The 22,593-nt window shown below is 35.4% G+C and overlaps 1 protein-coding gene across 5 annotated transcripts in view; it reads right to left on the reverse strand.

The window, feature by feature from the left end:
* ROBO1 (roundabout guidance receptor 1) overlaps window positions 1-22,593 on the reverse strand; it is a 967,818-nt gene that overhangs the window by 301,170 nt on the left and 644,055 nt on the right. For all 5 annotated transcript variants that reach the window (XM_044919565.1, XM_021679301.1, XM_021679299.1 and 2 more), the window contains one exon: window positions 20,721-21,047. In XM_044919565.1, the coding sequence (XP_044775500.1) occupies window positions 20,721-21,047 (327 nt within the window). The remainder of the gene's footprint in view (window positions 1-20,720; window positions 21,048-22,593) is intronic.

Consider the following 22,593-nt stretch of genomic DNA (forward strand, 5'->3'; position numbering starts at 1 on the left):
CAGGGAGTATAACTGTGAAGTTGGGTACAATACACCTGTACATCCTTCATACTTTTAGGAAACCTGAGGCAGAAAAGAATTCTCAGGGATCCTGAGCCTACCACCCTAAAACATTCAGATATGAAAATAGAAAGTATCTGGCAATTGTCCTAATTTGTGGATGTACACCTAATTCTCCACCACATGTTTCTGCAACAATTTACCCATCATTTCTTCTGGTTCTTTCAGGAGCAGAGGAACATTACCACATTGACATGATTCTTCATATACTTAGAAATACTTGAGCAATTTCAGTGAAAAAGTCAATGATACACTGGCCACATGTTATCTCTGAAACTATCACATCAAAGGAAACTGTGACTACTGCCCTCTTTATGTCACTCAATGCTATCAATTTGTGTTTGGTTTTCTCACTGGCTATTATACTGACCTCAGGAGATCGTGGTCACCTGAGCTTCAAGAGGCCCCAAGTGAGTCCTCAGAAGTGAAGCTTCTGTGCATCCTCCGAGCAGGGGGATTCACACATTTTCTATGTCAGGTAGTGCAAGGTCACACTGAAATACTGGGACTTTCACATCACTGAAACTTATTAGCCAGAGGTGAGCAACTCCCATTTTTTAAGCTGAACAATTACATGTTGACTTCAACAACATAAAACAACAAGTTTAAGTATAAATTAAGTAGAACCAAAGTAAAGGACCCTAACAGAAAGCTGAACACATCACAAGAACAATCTCAACAATACAAGAGAAAGGGAAGCAGGATGTGTTCACAATGTAAGCCAACTCAAGCTTTACTGCTTCCCAGCTATTTGCTTAGTGGATTGCCTTGTCAGTATCCAGGCTTTAAAAGATTACCTATGGCACGTCAGAAGATCCCACGTATTGATCTCTCCTGGACATACCAGACATGTTCTTTTAAGGGGTCACATTAGGAATTGTTTCTTTACTCAAAGGCACTGTATCTTTTTTTTCAAGTTTTTATTTAAATTCCAGTTAGTTAACATACAGCATAATATTAATTTCAGGAGTAGAATTTTGTGATTCATCACTTACATATAACACCCAGTGCTCATCACAAGTGCCCTCCTTAATACCCATCATCCTTTTAACCCATGCCCCCTTCTACCTACCTCCCCTCCAGCAACCCTCAGTTTGTTCTCTATAGGTAAGATCTGGTTTCTGGTTTGCTTCCCTCTCTCTCTCTCTTTTTTTTTTTTTTTTCATCTGTTTTCTTTCTTAAATTCCACTGAGTGGAATCATATGGTATTCGTCTTTCTCTAACTGAAAAAGTCACTTTATCTTTATATGTCACAATAAACTGAGGAAGGTATAGGTTAAATTTCTTAACCTTATTAAAAATAATAAATAATAAAAATAAATAAGTAAATAAAAATAAGTAAAATAAATAAAAAACAATAAAGACAAAAGAAAGAACACTAACCAACTATCAATTTACCTCCTCCTTTTAGCCCATTTCAAGTTTTATTTGGGGAGCAGATTTTGAAGTACACTAATCTTGTAATAGTTTAGTTTCTCAATAATGCATAGATATCAAAGCCACAGCTTAACCCTGAATGCAAAATTAATAGATATCAAACCAGTTGACTGTGGCAGAATAAAAATATAAGATTTTCATGTGTGAAAAGGATTTGCATGTAAAACTTAACATTTTACTGGTTCTTGTCTATAACTACAGATTACGAAAACAAATAGAAAAAAATAAACTGAAAATGGTACATTTTAGAACCTACTGACTGCCACATTTTACCAGTCAATGTATATCGTGCTTTTGCATTATTATGTGAGAAGGTAATTGCCTTGTGTAGAAAATGTATTTGTCTTAAGTTTCACATTCATGATTAAGACTTTCATGATTAAGAAGTCTCATTAAGTGTGAGAAGCAAAATAGCATAAGGATTATGAGCATGGGCAAAGTTATTTAAACGACCTGGGCCTTGATTTCATCTAAAAAGTAAAGGTAATAACAATACCTACTTCACTGAGTTTTTCTGAGGATTAAGTAAATTCATAAATGTAAAATAGTGTTTGGCACATAGCACATACTCAGAAGTACTGGTTATTACGATAATTAACATGGTCTTCGACCTCAACTTCTTCCTCAAAAAAAAAAAAAAAACCAACTTAGATTGTATTCTATAATACGGTTTTACTAAGGACCAATTTATCCCACTAAGTTAAATATAAAGTAGAAATAAGTTATGTTAGCTTGAATATTAAAATTCAATCTTCCTCTTCCTCTGGGTCTGTTCAGAATTTCAGTGGCGATATTCCACATACATAAACACAATTTCCTTTGCTAAGTACTCTCTCTATGGTGCTTAAAAAGCTTCCAAGCAGCCAGGAATGTATTTAAGCAGTTTGATTAGCCCCTTATGTCAGATAAATGAACAGTTTTGTAAACATTAAGTGAAATACGGGTCATTTTGAAATGAGAGATTCTCTGTAGTATAATAAATGTCCCAAATGGAATGTCTCTAAAATACTAGGATTCTGTTCTCCAAATAAGTCCACCTTTTAAAAAGTCAGAATTTTCAGGACATAAGTATAAAAAGAAAAAGGCTATAAGTGCAGAATACAAATGGGCATGTTTACATGCAAAATTTGTGACAGTTCGCTTGCACACTTTTAAACAAGGAACAACATCTGGCATAAACAGTCAAATCTGCCAAACAACTATTACATAGAGGGAAGACACAGCACATAGAAAAAAGCAGGAAAGAGTTTTAGCCATCTAATGAATTCAATATATAAAAGACAAACGAGGTTTCCATAGAATTAAAGGCATAAAAGTCTAGTCAACAGAATAAATGCTGTGAGAATATAATCCAAAACTAAGGCTAAAGTTGTCCTTCAGAAATAAAGACCAAAAGATCATCTCTGACAGAAACAGTCCTTCCAGCTCCACATCACCACACAGAAATGTTGGGGGGAATGTTGGGGAAACACTTTTTTTTAAGATTTTATTTTTAAGTAATCTCTACACCCATGTGGGGATCGAACTCACAACCCCAAGATCAAGAGTCGCATACTCCTCCAACTGAGCAAGCCAGGCACCCCAGGAATGCCCCTTCTGAAAGCAGGCTTATCATCCCTGTCAAATATGATAATGGCCTACACTTACGCACTGAGCATGAAAATCCACATCCCCAGGCTAAAAAACTGAAAAATGTCAATTAAAAAAAATACACAAAGTCTCATGAGAAAGTATAATTTTGAAGAAAGTATCACAGAAATGGTCATCAGAGCAAATTAAATTTAAAACCCTCTCCCTCTCCTTCCTCCTCCTCTCCTCTATTTCTTCCTTTCAGATACTAAGATTGTACAGTTTTGCAAAAGCATAAGAAATATCAGAAGTTCTGAAGACATCATTGATTAGTTAATAAAGATAACTCCCTTTTATCTGTACAATGCCTATCTCTGACCGGTCCAAATTACTTTCCAATCGTTAACCAATTATGCAATTATTATGTAAGACAGCAAATAGCATTGTCTATTTGTAGATAAGAAAATTAAGTCACAGAGGTTAGGAGGTACTATCAGGTCCTTAGGCAGGTCCCAGAAAATCAATTCCAATCATTAAACTTACATAACATTCACTCACCAAACATTTCAGAGACTTGCTAAGCATTGTTTTAGATCAGCAGTAATAGTGACAAGCTCCTTATCCTCATGCAGCACACATAGCAAGAAGGGAAATCAATGGTAAACAAATATTTACCATTAGTCACATGATCCCAGCCCTGTCTTGTTTTTTGTGTGTTTGTTTCTTTGGGTTTTTTTGCAAGTTATTTATTGCTAAAATGGAAAAGGACTGGATTAAGATTCCCTTTTCCCAGATGATGCACATAGCATTGCAGGTTTATCAATGGACAGATTCCATGTTCTTGAGCTGAATGGGCAAACAAGCTTTGAGAGATATGTGTAACTCTACTCTAAAGCGGCCCCCTCCTTTGTACCAAATCCAAAAGCCTATTAAGGGGAGAAAAGATAATGGGATTGGGAATAGGGGGATAAGACAGAACCCCTTGTTCTAGAAGAAATTAATCCTCTTGCAAGCCATCTCTTCTGCTCATCAACTCAAGTTGCCAAAGAAATATGTTCTTCTAGGTCCTTAGCCTCTTCACCGGCATAAGCATCAGGAACTCAATAGCTTTCATTGTGAACTGACTGCCCAAGGTCTTCTGATATGTGAATGATAGAAACAGTCCCATGAAGTAGGGACTTGACCTGTTTTCTGGGGTTTTAGTCACGTATATTTTCAAATTGGTAAATATTTACAACAGCTACATGGTATATATTTCATGTTATAGGAAGCTGGCGGGGGGGGGGTGATTTTTAATTTAACCAACTCTGTTACTAAGCCAAAAAAAGAAATTTTATTTACACATAAAATATATTATTTTATAAACTGAGGAAATGCTCCTTGGAATAATAAAATTGGGAGTTATTATAAAGACATATATATTCGTTTTCTAATGTACACTTAGCATCTTAAAATGTGACATAGTTACATCTAAACTTGAATCGGTAAGATAATTTCAAATTAAATATTAATCAAAGGTACAATTCTACCAAATCAATTTCATGCATTGCCATTTTGAAGGATGAAGGAAAACTGAAGTATAAATTATTTATAAGAAAAAATAACCCACAATAACATTGAGCTAATTAACACAGTAACTGTAGAATTTCAGGGCAAGAATAGAGGAAGAGGATTTCTTTGTTCATATTTTTCCTAGCCAAAATTTCATGAATAAATCATATGCTTCTACCCTATTTGTAAGAATCTAAAGAAGATTTGAATCTGACATTTTTTTTAAAACATTAAGAGCTTTTTTTTAACATTTTATTTATTTATTCATAAGAGACAGAGAGAGAGAGGCAGAGGGAGAAGCAGGCTCCCTGCTGAGCAGGGAGCACGATGCAGGACTCGATCCCAGGACCCTGGGATCATGACCTGAGCCGAAGGCAGACGCTTAACCATGGGAGCCACCCAGGCGCCCAAGAAAGAGCTTTAACTGAATCCATAATAGCATATAAAAATATTTCCTCAATTTGTATGTGTGTGTATGAGTTTGACTGTGTGTGTATACTTTCCGACTTCAGCAAAAATCCTTTTAAAATTGGAACCACTTCAGCGCAGCCACTATGGAAAACCTTATGGAGGTTCCTCAAAAAATTAAAAATAGAACAAGAGCAATTCAAATTCCAGGGATTAATGAAGGAAATGAAATTGCCACCTCAAAAAGATACCTGCACTCCTATGTTCACTTCAGCATTATTTACAATGGCCAAGACACGGAAACAACCTATGAATGAACAAATAAAATAAATACAGGGTGTGTGTGTATGTGTGTGTGTATATTTCCACACACACGCAATGGAATATTATTCAATCATAAAAAGGAGGGAAATCCTGTCATACACAACAGCATGGATAGATCTTGAGGGCATTATGTTAAGTGAAATAAATCAGACAGAGAGAGACAAACCAAACTCACAGATACAGGCAACAGATTAAGGGGTACTAGAGATGCGATGAGGGCAGAGGGGTTGGGGAAATTAGATGAAGCTGGTCAAAAACTATAAACCTCCAGTTATTAGATAAATAAGTCCTAGGAATGTAAGGTACAGCATGGTGACTATAGTGACCAACACTGTATTGCATATTTGAAAGTTGCTAAGGGAGTAGATCTTAAAAGTTCTCATCATAAGTGGTGCGCCTGGGTGGCTCAGTCAGTTAAGCATCTGTCTTCGGCTCAGGTCATGATCTCAGGGTCCTGGGATTGAGCCCCGCATCGGGCTCCCTGCTCTGTGGGAAGCCTGCTTCTCCCTCTCCCACTCCCCCTGCTTGTGTTCCCTCTCTTGCTGTCTCTCTCTCTGTCAAATAAATAAATAAAATCTTTTTTTAAAAAAAGTTCTTGGGCGCCTGGGTGGCTCAGCCGGTTAAGCATCTGCCTTCGGCTCAGGTCATGATCCCAGGGTCCTGGGATCGAGCCCCGCATCGGGCTCCCTGCTCCGCAGGAAGCCTTCTTCTCCTTCTCCCACTCCCCCTGCTTGTGTTCCCTCTCTCGCTGTGTCTCTCATTGTCAAATAAATAAATAAAATCTTTAAAAAAAAAAAAAGTTCTCATCACAAGAAAAAAAATTATAATTATATGAAATGAAAGATGTTAGGCTAAACTTATTGTAGTAAACATTTTGCAATATATACATGTATCAAAACATTATGTTGTATACCTAAAAGTAATAAAATTTTATATGTCCATTATATCTCAATAAAATTAGTTAATTAATTAGTTAAACTGAAACCATTTCACTTAAATTAACATTCTTTCCATCCACCCCTCAGTAGCACTGTTATGGCTTAGAAAATGGTTATCACCATAACTGAGTCAGTCAAAAGAAGTACCAACATAAAGGACTAGAGTCCTGGCTTTATGTCTTACTTTAAGGAAAAGCAGAAAGAATGTTCTAAATTTTGAAATATTTAGCATATACTTACATGAAAAATATTTTTATTTTTAAATATTCATATTAAATCTTCATAGCAATGTTCTTATTTTATTAATTTTTAAAGCTAACATTATAAGAGAAAAATCTGAATTCTAAAGTTTTTGGAAGGATTCCCTGTGATCATGCATCATAACTTATGTTCAAGTAGTATATGTTAGATTAGTAATGCAAACACTGGAATAAAATTTTATACTATACATTTAAATATAAATGTTAATGAATAGTTTGTTCCACGAAGATTATCTAGCAATATAGGGGGGAAAATTATGCTTACTTCTACTGAAGTATATTCATACCCATTTCTTTGCCAATATCCCTGCACAGTATCCACTACTTAGTATAAATTCTAAAACTTAATTTCATTCTATTTAAGGTGTATTAAATGTCATAGTCTGAGCTAATGATCAGAATATGGTGTTAAATAAATGAATGTTGTACTTGAAACTTTTCCAAAAAATTAGCTGAGTTGTATAATCATAGACATGACTTGTCATTGGAGTTGATTCTAGGGGGAAAAAAAAGTTTCTTAATAGGGAGAGGAAAAAAAAAAAAAAAAGAGTGAGGCATAAAACACACCAAGCTAAAAAATACAGGTAATGCGTGCAATCTCTCATTTCTACTGGGGAAACAAAATGCCAAAATAATTGCACATTAGCGGCTTTGGATATAAAGAAAACGTTTTTTTCAGTATTGTTGGTTGGTTGGTGGGGATCACTATCTAGAATTGTTTACTGATGGACATTTAGTAATAATATACCCTCTGTGACCTGTACTAGATACTACAAGTTACACAGTTTTTGGAATTAAGTGGGAAATACCGACAATCTAATACAGGAATTACATACTATGATAAAGGAATATAGGGAGGGGTGAGTAAGGTTAACCTTGATGTGATTATGGGAAGGATAGGATACACAGAAAAGGAGGCTAAATTAAAAGATGGCTCTTCTGAGCTCTGAAACTATAAATACTTTTTTCCAGACCAAAGGGATGGGATAAGGAGAGCGTGAGTTCTAGGCCACAAGGCCAGGATCACACTGAGCCCTGCCAATCATTTTGAAGAGTTTAGACTTTAGGGACATTCAAGAATCTCTGAGTGGCAATCAAGAGTCATTCTTACAAGTCATTTTAAAGAGTATAGACTTGGGTGCTTGGGTGGTGCAGTTGGTTAAGAGACTGCCTTTGGCTCAAGTCGTGATCCTGGGGCCCTAGGATAGAGCTGGGGTCCTGGGATCGAGCCCCGACTTGGGCTCCCTGCTCAGTGGGGAGTCTGCTTCTCCTTATCCTTCTGCCTCCCCCCAACTCATACTCTCTCTCTCTGTCTGTCTCACACTCCCTCAAATAAATAACATCTTTAAAAAAAATAAAGAGCTTAGACTTTAAGGGCACTGAGACTCTCTGAGTGAGCAATCAAGAGGGACAGATCAGATTTTTACATGCAAAAGAGTATTACAGTTATTTAGGTGAAAAATGATGGTGACACTAATTAGAAGAATAGTGAGAGGGATGGAGAGAAGTGGAAAAGTTCTAAAGCTATTCAGGACAAATCATCAACAAGACCTAGGATCAACTGATGTGAACAGACAGAAAGAAAGGAAGGAAGAATTAATCTTAGATTTTTGGGCTGGAAGGCTGGATGGATGGTGGTAATCCTTTTCATAGCTAGGAAAAAATAAAGGAAAGTCAGGGATGGAAAGGAAGATGGTAAGTCTCGTATTGGACATTTGAGCTGGAGGTACTACCAGGACTTCCAAATGGAGCTGGGTGTAGAGGTCCAGTCTAGAGATAAGAGAACAGGGTGGAAATCTGGACAATAGTTCTCCCTGATTCCAAAGGGGTAGGTGTGGTCACCAGGGTAAACCACAGAGTAAAAAAAAGAAGTCCTCCAGGAACTTGAACATTTCAGCTATAAGCCAAGACTCAGCCAGACAAATAAGAAGAAAATCAATAGCATGTAAGTGGTGGACCTTGCTAGTTGCCTACTAAACATCCATTCTCTGTTCTTCCTTTCAACAAATACCAAATTTTGCTTGGGGAAGAAATGGGTTGGTTAAAAACATCTCTCCTTGCTAAAAAAAAAAAAAAAAATTATAGACTTCAAGGTGCAGTCACTTGCCCCCCAGGACAGCAAACCAAGACTTAATTGCAGTTTCGGGCGCCTGGGTGGCTCAGTTGGTTAAGCGACTGCCTTCGGCTCAGGTCATGATCCTGGAGTCCCGGGATCGAGTCCCGCATCAGGCTCCCTGCTCGGCGGGGAGTCTGCTTCTCCCTCTGACCCTCCTCCCTCTCATGCTCTCTGTCTCTCATTCTCTCTCTCGCAAATAAATAAATAAAATCTTTAAAAAAAAAAAAAAGACTTAATTGCAGTTTCAAACTCTCCAGGAATGGAAATCTAAGCCAATAAACCTGAAATTTTTGGTCAGCACCAATGAGGTAATCTGGCACAGGGACCCTCTCTGTTCCTCAAAGGAAGATGAAGTAATGTGTATGATGAGACCCCCTACCCTTCCCCCTAATGGAAGGTGGCTTTGCCAGAAACAATCCTTCCTTTACTTTTGTTGATAACTACTGGCCTCACTGTCCTTTCCTATAAAAACCTTCCATTTGTTGTTACAACTCCTAGGGGCATCTTTCTACTTGCCATGTGGGATGCTTCCTGATTCATGAATCACTTAATAAAGTCAATTAGATCTTCACATTTACTCCCTTAAGTTTTGTTTTTTAACACCACACATCTTTGAAACTACAGGTGGCCATGTGACATAGCTCTAGCCAAGGAAATGTAATAAAATTCTGTTGGGTGAGATTGCCAGAAATTTATTGTTGTCCTGATTTTTTTTTTAAAAAGGGGGACGGGAGCTGCTGATTTTTTTACATTCCTTCATCTAGTACAGCACCGAAAGGTGATATTGAGAGGTACAGCCATCATGTTGTAACCACAAGGAAGAAAACCACAAACTAAGGCTGGCAGAGCAGAAAAATAGAAGGAAGCTGGATTCCTGATGGCTTCTTGGAGCCGCCATACTTTTACTGTACACGCTTCCTCCAGAATCAAATTTAAACCTGTCTGTTCAATTTCCCAACTTTGGTTCTATGCAGTAGGATGTAATATGGATCTAGCTGGGTGCCATGAAATTCTGGGAAAGCCAACATTTCGCAAAGGAGGTCAATTATGTCAAATGCTTGCGAGAGGTAAATTATATCCATTATAGAAAACAAAGTTTAGAAAGCTGAAATCAAGACTATTAACAGTAACAGGATATTAGTGAAAGAGAAGGGTAAGGCCACACACAGTGCTAAGCACCCCTTTGCAAAGTTTTGGTAAAGCACCATATTTGAATTGCCTATGTTTGGAATATTGACTGGATCCCTGTTACAGCCTTCAACATACTGATGTAGAAGAAAACATTCCTGGAAGGAAAAAAAAATAGAAATAGAATAGTATATTATATTCTTACTCTTACATTCTTGAAACAAAGGAACCAAGTAGATAAATAACCACAAACCTGAACGGGAGATACACAGACACTTTTGCAATTATATGTCTACCCACAAGACGCCAAATACTAATTTTTACCCAAAATGCATTCTGATAAAACAATTTATTTTCTGAAAAAAATATTTTGGCATTCCATATAAATGTGGGAATTGTAGTAATTTAGATCCCCTACTCATGCTTCCTAGAATTCATTAATATTTTAAAACCTCTAAAGTCTTACAGAAAAGAGATGTGTAAAAGTTTGTTTAAAGACTTATTTTACAAATTATTTTTTAACAGCTTACAGAAATACTTCACTGGAACATACTTTAAGAAAAGCCACAATGAAATATTTAAATGCTAACCATGCCAATGACAATAACTTTATAAACCTTCAAAATACATTTATCATAAAAGACATACCATGCACTGATATATGAAGACGATACATCATTTCACAAATATTTACATGGATTTTAAGTACATTTATGTTTGAGAGGATGGGTGACTCGGGGAACAGAAAACTCATTCTGAATGTAACCATATATGGCATTAGCTTGTCAGCCTTCACTTACCTGCAATGAAGAGAGACATCCTTTGGAACCATAGGAAAGGAAGGAGTACCCCTATCTAATAACGAGCCTACCATAGTAAATGCTCATGATACAACAGTTACCGTGTATATAGTGCTTTATCAACCAGCCACACTTCTAAGCACTTTGCATATATCAACTTATTTAATCCTCCTCAAACCTCTCTAAGGTAAGTAGAGTTAATATCCCCCTTTCACAGGTGAGGGAACTGAAGCATAAAGAGGTTAAGTAAATTCACCAAGGTCATAGAGCTATGCTAAATGAACATTCACTGAATTTGTTGAGAACAAAACTAATGACAGAATTAGTTGTAACTAATTCTATACAAATTATATATGTACAAATATATATATATATAAATATACAAAATACATATGTGTATACATATACACAAATTACATACATACAAATTCTATTTGTAACTGTAAAGAGTGTCAATAATGTTCTCTATGGATAAAACCCATAGTCCAGGGTTAAGAGAACCCATTACATTCAAACAACACAAACTCTTGGAATAGATCATGAGAAATGTATGGTTATTCACCTGGGGTTGATAATTAAAATTTTGAGGGAGGCTTAAGGAATTATAACCAACATAGTTCAGAAAGAACAGAGACTTTAGTGGTATTTAGTTGAAGGAAGGGAAGGAGGGAGGCAGAGAAAGAAAGAAAAGAAGGAAAGAAAGAAAAGGAAACTGTTATGGAATTGATTTTATTGCCTCCCAGTGTTACAGAGTATGACCACAGAATTCTGAGTTTCTTCAAGGTTTTAGTTTTTGGTGATTTAGGCAAAAGATGAGAGGACAGGAGTTAAAGGCAGCTGTCAACATGTTCTCAATCCACTGACCACAAAAATATTTTCTCCTCTCCTGTGGAATTTTGGCTCTTTGCTACTTTTTTTCCTGAGGTGGATCGAAAGGAAAATACACTATAGTCATATTTCCCAAGAATTCCCTTAAGCAAGATTCAGCAAGGTTACAACCTGTCCTACGCTTTCATTTTAGAACTAAGGGAAGTCACTTGGGTAAGCTATGACAAGCGCTGAGTTATGTGATCAAAATGCTCTCAGTATCCTTCTACATCAAACACAGACTCCTAATCCATTTTCTGGTGTCTGACAGAGATAAGAATCTGATAAAATGGTAACTTAATGTGACTCAATCTAGATAAAGTACAGTATTATGTGGAAAAGAGATACAGGGTGATGGAGAGGAAGAGATTGAGAAAGAATATAAATCCTTGGGGGGAAGGGATGTCCTTTCCCATTTTCTTTTTAACTTTTGGCTTTTCTTCTAAGTTCTACTCCATCATTTACTGGATAATATTAAAAATGTCCCCATTCAGGCATACTAAATATCTTGGTCATAAACTTTTATTTCTCTTGACAAGTGTAAAATGTCATAGGCACTATTAAAACTTCAATTTAGACCTTAGGTTAAATACGACTTAAAATGTTACTAAAGCTACAATTTCCACTTTGGAAATACTAAGAGACTAAGATTAGAAACTGTTTGATACTCAGAAACCTAAATTAAACATCAGATATAATATATTAAAAATTGGGCCCCACTTAATAACTATCTTCAAACATATGAGCTGCTATATTAAAAAAATGGCTTTTCTATTATCACTTAGCATATAATATGCTGTGACAATGACAATAACTTTATAAACCTTCAAAATACATTTATCCACAGCATAGGATTTAAGTAAATTAAAGTAATAACTTTGTGTTAACATATGGTGATGCATGTAAGGGGTACTGATGATAGAGCCTAGATAATCTTTGGCTCTGAACCTCTTTTAATACAACAAACGATCTTTAGATAATTTAAACTAAAAGTTAAAGGAACAGATTAAATGACTTCCAAATGACCCTCCCAGCCTGGTTCTATTCTTATTAATAAATTCCAGAGTTTCCATAGTTTTCATTCTAGAAAATGTAAAGTAAAAAAGCTATAAATACAGCATTTCACTTTTGGATTACATTAAGTAAATACAGCCTTCCATGAATTTACATAAAAACACCTAAGATAGAGTTTGTGTATTACTTTTCTTGATAAACAGTGTTATGGATCTGATAAAGTTTTGAGTATTCTGTTCTTTGCTTAATATCCCACTATCTGTAAATATTCGTACGTAGTAAACATTGTTTTCCTTCTCCAACCAGGCTAATGTATATCTCTCTACTCTTTCAAGTTTAATCCTTACCATAACTACACCATCCCCCAACCCCCAGCACATTCTCTCTCTACCTCTCTTCTGTCTGCACCTCTCTCTTCCTCTCCCCTTGTCTATCTCACTCTCCGTCTCCCCTCTTCCCTCTCTCTCTCTGTCTCTGTCTCCCACTCTCTCTCTGTCTCTGTCTCTGTCTCCCTCTCTCTCTGAGTTTCTCTCCATGTTACTCTGGATGTGTCTCCCTCTGTGTCCTCCTGTGCTTTTCTTTCTGTGTGTTTCCCTCTCTCTATCTCTGCTCCCAACTTGCTATGCTATCTCTACTAGTCTCCTGTATATCCGTCTCCACTCTCCCCTGTCCTCACTTCTGGTTTAGAAACCCAGGGTAATTAAAATCCACCAAAAATCTTGTTCTTAATTGCTTCTCTTTTCAAAAAAAAATCAACCACATTGGGTTTGCATTCCAAAAGGTTTTATTGGTTCTAGAGGATGAGTAGGGGGTCTATGAACTCCAGTTTAGCACAATGTATACCACTGCTTCTCAAATCTGAATTTGCACGAGTTACACTGTAATACTGTTAAAATAGAGGGTCTGATTCAACATCTCTAAACTTGCTTCCAGGTAATGCCAATGCTGCTGGTCCCCAACCACACTTTGAGTAGAAGCCTCCAACTGCTGCCTGTAACCCACCCAATCCTTCCCTCACCTGAGTTTGCTTCCCTCACACGGCTAGACACAACATTACTATCCATATGGGTTTCTTCTCTTTCTTATCTCTCTCTTGCCTACTTACTGCAGTGTCTACATTTCCACTGGTTTTTACATCTTAATTTTAACTAAGCTTTTTTAAAAAAAATAGTTTTCCCCAGAGCATGTACAGGGACCTTAAGGTATCTAAAAGGATATCTACCCAACTTTCAACAGTAGTTAACTCTTGGTGATGAGATTGCAAGAACATGTACATATTATCGCAAATAAAATACAATTTTCCAGAGTTATATAAAAATGACCTCTGTAAGCTTATTAAATCACATTCCTTAACCTGTGGTTGGAAGAAAAGAAAAAGAAATGTATAATGTGCCTCTACTCTTAAGATCTTTTACAAATCTACTAAAGATTAATACATAACAGTTACAGGAGATAAAGGAAAAACATAAAAAGTTTGCCAAAGAAGTCAACAGAACATGTACCCTGAACCATGTTTAACTAGAAGGGGTTTTAAGATAGAATATAACCTGTTGGTTATTTATGAATAAATAGTACATTCTCTAACAGAGCCAACTCCTCTAACACCCACAGTCAAATGATCAGCAAACTTTGCCCTGTCTTCTACTAAAATGCCCATTGAAACTCAAAATTTCTCTTTATGGCCATTGTCACTGTCATCTCTCATGGATTCATCTCTTCATGGATTATGAAATACAGGTTTCTGCCTTCATATTTCATATTAAATACTCTTTGAAAAGAGAAAAACAAAAAAAAGAGAGAGACAGATAGAGAAAAGGAGGAAGAAAGAGAGAAGGAAAGAATTTTTACATCTTTCAAAAGAAAATGACCACTATCTTCTCTCTTAATATAGTAACTAAAGGATGCTGCTCTTACTTTTCCCAACAAATAAAGAATTCCCTCCATAATATATTCACTTGAAGGTATAATGTGTCTATACTTGATTTATGACACAATTTAAACCTGACATCTGGATGCAACAAGTGATCTGATAGGCCTGCTACTTACATCATGGAGATTACAGAACTTTTTTCCCTGATTTTCTGATTTTTATTTCTCAATTACTTAATATGATAAAATAACTATAAACCCAATAACAAAAATCTAAAAATAATCATTAAAGGCAGCTATGGACCAAATGTTTCTGTCTCCCTCCCCCCAAATGTACATGTTTAAGTCTTAATCCCCAGTGGGATGGTACTTGGAGATGGGGAAGTCAGGTGGTAATATGGGTTGGATGAGTTCATGGGGGTAGAACCCAGGATGGGACTGGTGTCCTTACACAGGGATAAAAAAGACCAAAGCCCTCTCTCTACCATGGGAGGAAACCAAGAAAAAAACTCTCACCAGAACTGGACCATGTTGGCACCCTGATCTCCAACTTCCCAGCCTCCAGAAATAAATAAATGTTTGTTGTTTAATTCACCCAGTACATGGTATTCTTTTTATAGCAGCACAAGCCAATAAAGACAGGCAATAACAGAATATATTCGACTGATAGTAAAAACTCAAGTGTTTAATAATCATAATCATGTCATAGAACTTAGCAATGCTGCCTCTTTACTTAAGTGAACAAATACATAAATTTAATTAGAAAAAATATGGATGTTATCCCAACTGTAAAAGTTATAAAACTGAATTTTTTCATTTGTCCCTGAAAGAAAAATGATTTGAATCAACACTATTGCATGTCCTGCATTAACACTGAAGATTTTAAGGTAAGGGTAAATTTCTCATACCACTGATTTCAATTCAAGGTGGAATTTAATATATTCAACACATTTTTTACTTAACCAGAAATTAATTTAAGAAAATTTACTTACTGAGGCATTTTACTTATATTTTAGTATATTAATGCACATATCTTTAAATTTAAAATGAAGTGAGTCCATTTTTCAAGTCAGAAGCATCAGATCCCATTTATATAAAAATAATCTTGGTGTTTGATGAAAAGAGATAAAGAGGAAAAAAGTAATGAAAGTAATAGCACCAGTGATTAAATTTATAATTTATAATTTATGATTTATAATTATGTGCCAGTCACCGTGCTACACACTTTATATGCATAATTTCACTTAATCATGAATCAATTTTGGAACAAAGAATCAGTTCACTTTAGAACGTAAGTGTACCAGGAAGCGAAAAGATTTTTAAATCATTAAACTAAACGACTAACATTCTTCCTTTGCTCTTGAAAACAAAAATAAGATATAAAAAAGGTTTTAGAATGTGGTGAAAGCACTTGAAAATGGCGAGTTAAAAAATAAAACAAATTAAGTAAAGGAAACAATAGTTTTAAATATGCAATATAAAGCAAATTCAATTTCAAAGATAAAAAGTCTATTAGGGAACAATGTGTGTGTGTGTATAAACTGTATAAATAATTCTGGTGTCTGACCATAATAGAGGTCAGACTGATTATGTGTGTGCACACAATCAGTCAATTGATCAATATTTTAAAATATAATGGCATATTCTACTTGCATGTGCTCATCTGAACCATTTCACCTCCAGGAGTAATCCCTTCCATCTTCCAAGGTCCAGATTTTAGGAATACATTCTATTGTACCTAGGTAAAGACATGGCTACCTAGCATCCATGGTTAGTTTACTTTATCATTTTACCCAAAGGAGGAAAATTGGATAAATCAAATTCTAAATCACTTTGATAAGTATCATTTAATAACAACAAAAGATCATGCTATATTCAAAGTAGTGGAAAAATACTACCTCAAAATATAAACATTTACCCCAAAGTAATTACTATTAAAATGTACCCCAGTTAATAAAATCTGGGAAGACTTAATCTTTGATTAATTGGACAAAATGTTTATTTTTGTTTGTTTTTTTTCCAGGAAAGATAGTTCCCTGGTTTTGCTGCTAAGACAGCTAGCAGATGTCTGCCTAGTCTGAAGGGAATTTCTTTTCCTCAGAGAAAACAGCTTAAATAGGAAACAAATAGCCATATGCTAACTGTGCACTGCTTAGCAGATGACGTAGAGGGCCATGTTCTACGATGGAAAGCATGAGGGTCAAGGTTCAGATTAATTTTCCTTAAAATTCAATGCAATTACCCAAGATCAAATTACTTATTAAATATAAGTTTTGTCTAAGAACTGTGCTATCAATTTGTGTGCCAGGCACAAAATGAAGTTCTAAATTTAGTAAGTGATTATGTTGGGTTCAGGGGAATGGAGAATGGACCCATAAAATATTTTCCTAAACATTTAGTAGACTCTTGAATAGAGCTAATACAAGACAAACAAGAGAATACCACTTGCAAGACCATTTTAGAAAACTTACTTTGAAACTGAATTAGATAAAGAGTAAAGTTTTCATAAATCTTAGAAACTGCGAGTGATATCTAAATTTTCCAATTTAATGTTCCCATCAAGATATAGCATTCTTGGCTTGCAAAGAAAAATAAGAATTAAAAAAATAAATTTAAAAAATACTTCTGTGATTATTTTTTTTTCCTTTACAGAGATAAACTTCCAAAAATTCCAGGAAACTTTAGTAAGGACCATCATATATTTCTTAGTATTCCAATTTTTAGACTTTATAATTGTGTGAGATAACTTTTTAATTGCATCGAAACTGAGTTTTCAAGAACAAGAAATGCAGCTTTTACCACATGGCAAGGATCGGCACCCAAAGGCTGGCCAGTGCTTTTCACTGGGTCTAACCTGGTTATAATTGGGATTTAAATGAAAATAAAAAATAATCCTAAAAATAACCAATAAATGCAATCCTCTTGGTGTACTTTTTAAATTTCAATAAATATTAAAAACACAAAAGACACAATTATCATTTCTATACAGAAACAAGGGTTTTCAATGGCATTCAATATCTTTTTTTTTTCCAGTGTTTGTGAGATTGACAATTGTTAGGAACCGAGAAATCCAGTTGTTGTTACAGCTGTAAAACTTGGTTTAAAGGCAAATAAAACACAGATAAATGTTTTTAAAAGCATTACCAACAACTCTGCTGTGAAATCTGGGTTGCCTCTAGATGCTTTTGTTAATGCTATTACTTTGGGCTACAGTGTCACTAAGAAATTAGATGCAATCTTTGTCTTCCTGTGTCTTTGGGAAGAATAAGAATAGTTCTTATTGAACTTCTGGAACCTAAACTAAGAAAATGTGAAAAAAAATGTAGTAATATTCTCCAGGAAAAAATAAAACCAAACTAGAACCATACTTTACAGATTTAACCCACAGCAAATACGGCCTGTTTCCCTGGACCTCCACCCCCGACCCCCACCACCTCCCAATATACACACACAACTTGGTTGTTCATGTAACACACAAAAGGCAACTTTCCATTTTAGGACCATAAACATATTTTACAATGGTGAATCAACAGTAACCATTGCCTAAAATAAATAACTGAAATACAGGTGAAATATGTCACTACGTATCTATTTGTAAATTTAGGACCATAAACATATTTTACAATGGTGAATTAACAGTAACCATTGCCTAAAATAAATAACTGACATACAGGTGAAATATGTCACTACGTATCTGTTTGTAGTGCACTAAAGCCCGAATTTACTAAATAATTTTTTAAACACACAGAACCCATTTTAACTCCAGAGCACTCAATTTTTCCCATATAACTTAGGTTACAAAATAATACAATTTATCCAAATAAAAACATGCTGTTAATTATTATAATCAAACAAGTACAAAAATTGTTGAAAACAAACACTACTCACCCTTTTTTCAGGGTTTAGAATAATTATTATCACTAATAAAAATCTTTATTACCAAACTATCCTTATGAATATCAAAATATGTTTGATAAATATACAATGTACATTCTGCCTTTCTACATATATGAATTGTTAATGAATATGATCTTAAAGAATTGTTTAAAATACCTTAACTGAATTTTATTCAGTAAATTATAATATTCTCTTTTCTCTGGAGCTTGAAATGTTTTGGAGACATACTGAGAAATATCACACTAAAATTTGTGATTTATGCATTCAGAGACTGTGTATTTGAATATTTTACTGATAAAAGTTATATAATGATCTTATGTCTGGTTTCAGTTCCTTGAAGGTATATTTGTTGACTAAGACTGGAAAAGCATTTCCCGTAATGGACTCACAAGGTAATGGAATGTCTTGCTTAGAAAAAGAATTTAACCATAAACTAATAATGTCTTTTAAAATAGCTACACAAAAGCCAGATTAGAAAAACACAGCTCTCTAAATCCCAGTGCATTAAGGGTATCTTGATCATCTAAAGTAAAACTAACGGAGTTTTGAAAGGCGAGATCTAGAGGGTAAGCGTTTAGATGTTCTGTTCAAGTCTATAACCTTTTCTAAAAATTCTGGCGATGATCAGAATGCAAGTAGAGTAAGAAAACACAGAAACACAATATGATCTCAGATATATATTTCTATTGGTACATACTTCATTTATAAGGAATTATAATTTCAGAGAATAAACAATTACTCTGGTTTTCCTTCTGATCTTCAGTTTCTTATCTACCAAAAATAAGAATTGGCCTAGGTCATCTACACCATCTTTCTTGATTCTCTATATTTGTTTTCAAATGTTAACTTAATTTTATCTCCACAAGGAATAAGTATTCTTAAATATAAATGTGTCAAAAGGTAGATAAGTATTAATATCATAACCTGAAAGAAGAGTTTATCAAAATATATATATCCTTTTATAAAAACATTTAAACTTTTGCCTGCACCACATTTAAATTTGCGAAGAAAGAAAGAAAGGCGAGAGAAAGAAAGAAAGAGAGGAAGGAAAGAAGGAAGGAAGGAAGGAGAAAAAGAAAAGTAGCCTGCTGCTGTGATTACAGTTTTCATACATCTCACTTATGCAGTTCTAAGATTTTCACTGAGAATCAAGGCAATAAGAGAAAGTACAATAAGTTCGTGATCAATTAAATGTGAAGAGAAATATAAACTTGAGTTTCAAGTAAATGTTTTAAAAATGTGAATGGCTAGTCTGGCATAGTTTTAAACGGTTACTTTCACTTTTTTATCTAATTAAATTTTATGTTCATGTTAGACATCTTTGGCATTCTGTCTCACCCTAAGTACTACATGGTTCTATGAGTGTGATCTAGATTCTTGGAGACTGATTTCACATTAATAATCTGATTAAGTTGGAAAACCTGTCTCTAAATTCCTTTCTATGTCTATAATTGCATAACTATCTGTGGATCTATATATTCAAGTTCTAGTTGAATGTTAGAGACAATGTTAGAGATTACGAAGCTGATTATATAGTTATAATTTTGAACATAAATTGTATCAAAATATCAATCATCTTGGAAAACATCATCTATACATATATACATAGATATGTATGCAGTTTCACCAGGAATTTTATGTAAAGCGTATTAGAGAACTAAATTTCATTTGTCTTTCCAACCAATCCCTATGCAATTCTCAATTGTACCTATAATACACAGAACGGATTCTTCCAAGGATATGAAACTTTCTAGCTACCTCTTGAATGTTTACTGAAAATAAGAGAAGAGAAGCCCGATTTGTATTCAAATACATTACACACCGAACAATTTAATCATTAGCCAAGAGATCCTTCTTGAGGTGATTGCAAATGAACTGCATTTGCTAGTTGTGTCAATAAACTAAACCATCAACTACCTGAGGATTACACATTCAGGTTTTCCTCTCAGAGTGCACCACAGTAGCCAAAGTAATAAAGTATGAGGCACGAACATCTATTTCTCTACCTATAGCTTTACCAAAAGTATATTTCTAAGAATTAGAAACAGTTTAAAACCATATCTTATACTCCCGGTTGAAAGTATTTCTCCAAATGAAAACAAATGAAAAATACCCCATGCTATGCTTTTCACAGAAACACTTGTATTCAAACTATTTGAAAGCAACAAAGGAGAAGGATAAATCAATTTTTTAAGAATAAATCAATTTCAATGAAAACATTCAACAGAAAGCAGCTCCAAATCCAAAGTAGAATGGTTCATCAACTATGTGCAAATCCAAAATAAGCTTGAATAACCCGCTATGATGAGAAATATATATTTAAAAAAATCAAATAAGTAGAGGACTGTATTCATACAAAAAGCTAGAAATTTTCCTCAACTAAAGCCTGGGATATAGGTTTGACTCTTTATTACCACTCTCCAGGCAAATGATCCCACTGTACCATTCCCACTGTCAAAAGCCGGAAGCCCATTGTACTTACTCGCTACCTCCAGCGATGCGTTATGGCTCACGGCCTCTCCGAGGTAATTCCTTGCTACACAGACGTAGACCCCTTCATCAGGCCTACTTTTTCGTCCATGTACTATACGTAAGAAAAATAAAGATCCACTTGGCAGCAACATTCGGTGTGAGCGAGGGTCATCTTTGTCTGTCTCCACTCTCTCCCCCCCTTTGTACCATTCGATAGTGGGTGTGGGGCGGCCTTCGGCTTTACAGTTCAAAGTGGCAGGTTCTCCTTTTGACACAATTAGGTCGGAAGGGTGTTCAACAATGCGAGGTGGAAAATCTTCCTGACGAAGACGGGAGCCTGCAGAAGAATTGGCAAAATAGCTTCATATTATCACATGGAAATAATTAAAAGTCTTTTTTCAAAAGCCTAGGTGTAAGCACTGCTATATGAACAGGGCATAATAGTGACCCTGTATTTACTCCCAACCCTATTTACTAATTAATCCTACTGGTGTCCACCTCAAATACACCTTCCAATTCTTGAATCCTTTTGACCCTCCATCTAGAAAGTGCTCTTGCTTAAACTTTGCCTGTACAAATCCTGTCTGCTCTTCAAATCCCTTGTCCATAAAGCCTTTCGGAAGCCTTCACCCTGTCTGTATTTACCATATATGTGCCTCTTTTTGCAGAGGACCGTGAGAGAGACTTGTAGAGCGTTACAAATAATAGCATGGCTTCTTAAAATCTCCTTTGTAACTAACATTAATCAACACTTTAAAAAAACCTAGTCTTGGGGCGCCTGGGTGGCTCAGTCGTTGAGCGTCTGCCTTCAGCTCAGGTCATGATCCCAGAGTTCTGGGATCGAGCCCCATGTCGGGCTCCCTGCTCCGCAGGAAGCCTGCTTCTGCCTCTCACACTCCCCTTGCTTGTGTTCACTCTCTCGCTGTCTCTCTCTCTGTCAAACAAATAAATAAAATCTTTTAAAAATAAAAAAAATAAAAACCTAGTCTGGGGGCATCTGGGTGGCTCAGTGGTTAAGCGTCTGCCTTTGGCTCAGGTCATGATCCCAGGGACCTGGGATGGAGCCCCATGTCGGGTTCCCTGCTCAGCGGGGAGCCTGCTTCTCCCTCTCCAGCTCCCCCCTGCTTCTGTTCTCTCTCTTGCTGTCTCTCTCTGTCAAATAAATAAGTAAAATCTTAAAAAAAAAAAAAAAACAACCTAGTCTGTAGACCAATGAACATCATATTCAAATATACGATGAAACTGCTCTTTATATAGGTTTTTCTATCTTCCTAATAAAAGTGTGTGTGTGTATACACTTTCCCAGAGTTTGAATTAATAAATTAATTTCATTAGTTGCCAATAATGATGTTAATATTTAACATACTTCAAAGATGAAATGTTATATAATTGAGTTTAAATAATCAAATATAATATAAAATGAAAAAGGATATTGGGTAAGGGACTGCATTCTATACTTACTATGGTAAGTGAGATCCTGAGTGTGTGTCATTTAAATATTTCCTGTGTCTGTACCTTATTTTTTCCAATGAGATTATAACTTCTAAAACAGGGATCAAGATTCATATTTTTTAATAATCCTATATACTGCTGCTGTGGATAAATTTAATATGTAAATTTCTTAAGGATTTCTCGAATGCCCCAAACCTTGTTCTTACCTAGCCATCCAATCTCAACGAATAATGCAACATAGAAACCAGGCTTCCTTGACACCTCCCTTTCTTTCCCCTCCTCCTCCTCCTTGATATTTCTCAAATCAATCTACTCATCTCCATCTCTACAGCCAGCTACCAACCCAGGTCAAACTACCATCAATTCCCACCCGGATTTAGGAAAGCTCTTAAATCGCTTCACTTCAGTATAGCCAGAAGAAGGCTTTGAAA

This window comes from Neomonachus schauinslandi, chromosome 1 (genome assembly GCF_002201575.2).
Source record: "Neomonachus schauinslandi chromosome 1, ASM220157v2, whole genome shotgun sequence".
Taxonomy (NCBI): domain Eukaryota; kingdom Metazoa; phylum Chordata; class Mammalia; order Carnivora; family Phocidae; genus Neomonachus; species Neomonachus schauinslandi.